Source organism: Austrofundulus limnaeus, unplaced genomic scaffold (genome assembly GCF_001266775.1).
Source record: "Austrofundulus limnaeus strain Quisiro unplaced genomic scaffold, Austrofundulus_limnaeus-1.0 Scaffold370, whole genome shotgun sequence".
Lineage (NCBI taxonomy): Eukaryota > Metazoa > Chordata > Actinopteri > Cyprinodontiformes > Rivulidae > Austrofundulus > Austrofundulus limnaeus.
The window spans coordinates 138,005-140,876 of NW_013952772.1; the positions used below are offsets into that span (position 1 = coordinate 138,005).

Genomic DNA, 2,872 nt, shown 5'->3' on the forward strand with positions numbered 1-2,872 from the left:
CACACACACACACACACACCAACACAAATCAGACCTCCACATGGAGAAACTAAAGCCAGTTTATCACTGAGCTGCGATTGGTGAAGTCAAGTTGACCAATTAAAAAGAAACTCTTTTTTTGTTGAACATTTGATACATTTATTATAATTCTTTGTCAAAAATCTGAGTTCTTGAAATTTGCAAATACTGCTTTCTGTTTTAATTTACATTTTACTCCTTGTTCAACATTTGGAGTTTGTGTTTCTGTGTTTAAACCAGTCGGTCCGCCTGGTTCCCGCTGTAAGTTGTTGAAATTTCCAGACTATTTTGTGCCTCCAGTTAGTTTCCAAAAGTTCAAAGGGAAACACAGCTCTAAGGATTACACCTGTTCTGTCAAATATCTGTTGTAAAAAAGGTGCACGCAGTAAAAAAAACAAGAAAAGCGACAAGAGAAAAGATGTTCACGTGTCAAGGCAAAGTGTGGTTTCTTTGTTACTGAGATGTTTTCAGATGGTAACACAAAGATTCATCTCATATGTTGATAAAAATGAATTTTATCACTTGAACAAAGGATTAAAACTGGATTTACATAGGTTCTAATAATTAAATGGTTTAAATGATAAATGATTTAATACAACATGGAGGCAAGAAAAGCTTCAAAATCTGTTGTGTAGTGGTTTAGATGTTTCTTTTTGGAAACCTGCAGGGAACGTTAAAGGAACTGAGACTGTGCTGACCTATTGGAGCTCTCTTGGCACCTGGGAAACAATCTGAGCGATCTATTCCAGCAGACGCAATTGATGCTGACTGCCAGGTGTCCTCCACAGGAGACAGATTGGGAATGGAAAAAACACGTACACATGCATGCTCGGGGTTTTTTCCTGAAATATATGTTGGTGGAAATCACATTTCCAAGAGACCAAATGGGTGAAATGTCTGAAAGCCCCCGTGGTGCAGCTGCTTTCCCACCCTGCCACCTGCCTTTTAAACTAATCCTGATTGCATCAACAAGTTCCTTTGTAAAGTGCAGAGAAGAGACATTAGGATGGACGCCACATGGAGACACATCAGCTGGGATTGGCTCATTTAGGCAGTTGGATGTTGGAGTGGGTGTTCATGATCTACAATTACATTATTGCAAATCAATTGTAGGCGTATTACAAGCCTGTGTTTTCTATTAAGCATTGGTTTGAAATGGTTTTATTGTGGCGTGCTGACCATGTCTGCGATGCTCTCAGGAGCTTCGTGCTCAGAAGTGTTCAATCTGCAGATTGCTCGCCTGGGTCGTTGTCCTTCAGGTGACCCAAGGTTGGTGCCGTAAACTGCTGACAGGCCAGTCTGAGTGTTTTAATAACAACGACAACCAAAAAAATTTAAAAAAAGCTAATAAGAGACGGAAAAAGCTCTCGAAACACTTGTGGTCAAACAACCTTCTACCATTTCTGAATCGTAGAATACGAGGAAATGCAGATTAAAAAGTAACCCTTGAAAAACTGTTTTTGAATATTCTTGGACTGCAAGAGTCTGAACACTCTTATTTTTCTTATCTACAGTGTTTTAAAAAGGTAAACCCTGAGCTCAGACACAATGGGAGTCTGAGAGTTTTAGTATCTCTGTCCTCTGAGGGGACTTGAACCAAAAAAACAGTGATTAACAAAAATACTTATATTTATAGGTATATTTATAGGTACAAACTGTAGAAGAAGCATATAGACTGTGTAACTAAAGGCATTTGCATTATTTTACAAAAGTTTTAAACAGCCTAAAAGTTAGTTAGTGTGGCTTCATGACTCTGAAGTTACCATCTGTAGTTAAAAAAATCACCAAACTAAAACTTTTGAGAAGAAAATACAAATGTCAATTCAACTTTCTGCGACTAATTGACATTAGAAATATGTTTTTACTAAAATAAAGAGCATTAAAGTGACATATGTACAACTAAAATGAAAAAGCAGGTCATGAAAGGCAGCACCTGTCCTGTGTGTGCAGAGCTCACGGACCTGACGCTCGAATCCTGGAGGAATCAAAGATGCCTCCGCTGGGTCAGCTGACCCTGCCTCAGATGCTGCACATCGCCGCTCAGATTGCCTCAGGGATGGTTTACCTGGCGTCTCTGCACTTCGTCCACCGTGACCTGGCAACCCGCAACTGCCTGGTGGGGGAGGGTCTGGTGGTGAAAATAGGAGACTTCGGCATGTCCCGAGATATTTACAGCACCGATTACTATCGGGTAAGTGTCTCTGACAAAAAGTCATCATTAAGGACAGTTTGTACACAGTTTAGTTTTTTCTTTTCCTATTTAAACTACTGAGTCACATTATTACACAACCTGTCAGGGGACAGAGGGGAAAAGAAAAAAAATAAAACAGATCTTGACTAACCTTAGAAGATTCTGAGAAACCTTTGCAGGATACTGAGAGACCTTTGCAGGATACTGAGAAACCTTTGTAGGATTCTGAGAAACCTTTGTAGGATTCTGAGAGACCTTTGCAGGATTCTGAGAGACCTTTGCAGGATCCTGAGAAATCTTTGCAGGATCCTGAGAGACCTTTGCAGGATTGTGAGAGACCTTTGCCGGATCCTAAGAAACCTTTGCAGGATCCTGAGAAACCTTTGTAGGATTCTGAAAAAACTTTGCAGGATCCTGAAAAACTTTTCTATGATGCCGAGAAACCTTTGCAGGATCCTGAGAGACCTTTGTAGGATTCTGAAAAAACTTTGCAGGATCCTGAAAAACTTTTCTATGATCCCAAGAATCCTTTGCAGGATCCTGAGAGACCTTTGTATGATTCTGAGAAACCTTTGTAGGATTCTGAGAAACCTTTGTAGGATTCTGAGAAACCTTTGTAGGATTCTGAGAAACCTTTGTAGGATTCTGAGAAACCTTTGTAGG

At 40.0% G+C, this 2,872-nt stretch overlaps 1 protein-coding gene across 2 annotated transcripts in view; it reads left to right on the top strand.

The window, feature by feature from the left end:
- Positions 1-2,872, top strand: part of ntrk1 (neurotrophic tyrosine kinase, receptor, type 1) — a 55,011-nt gene that overhangs the window by 43,113 nt on the left and 9,026 nt on the right. For both annotated transcript variants that reach the window (XM_014023441.1, XM_014023442.1), the window contains one exon: positions 1,969-2,209. In XM_014023441.1, the coding sequence (XP_013878895.1) occupies positions 1,969-2,209 (241 nt within the window). The remainder of the gene's footprint in view (positions 1-1,968; positions 2,210-2,872) is intronic.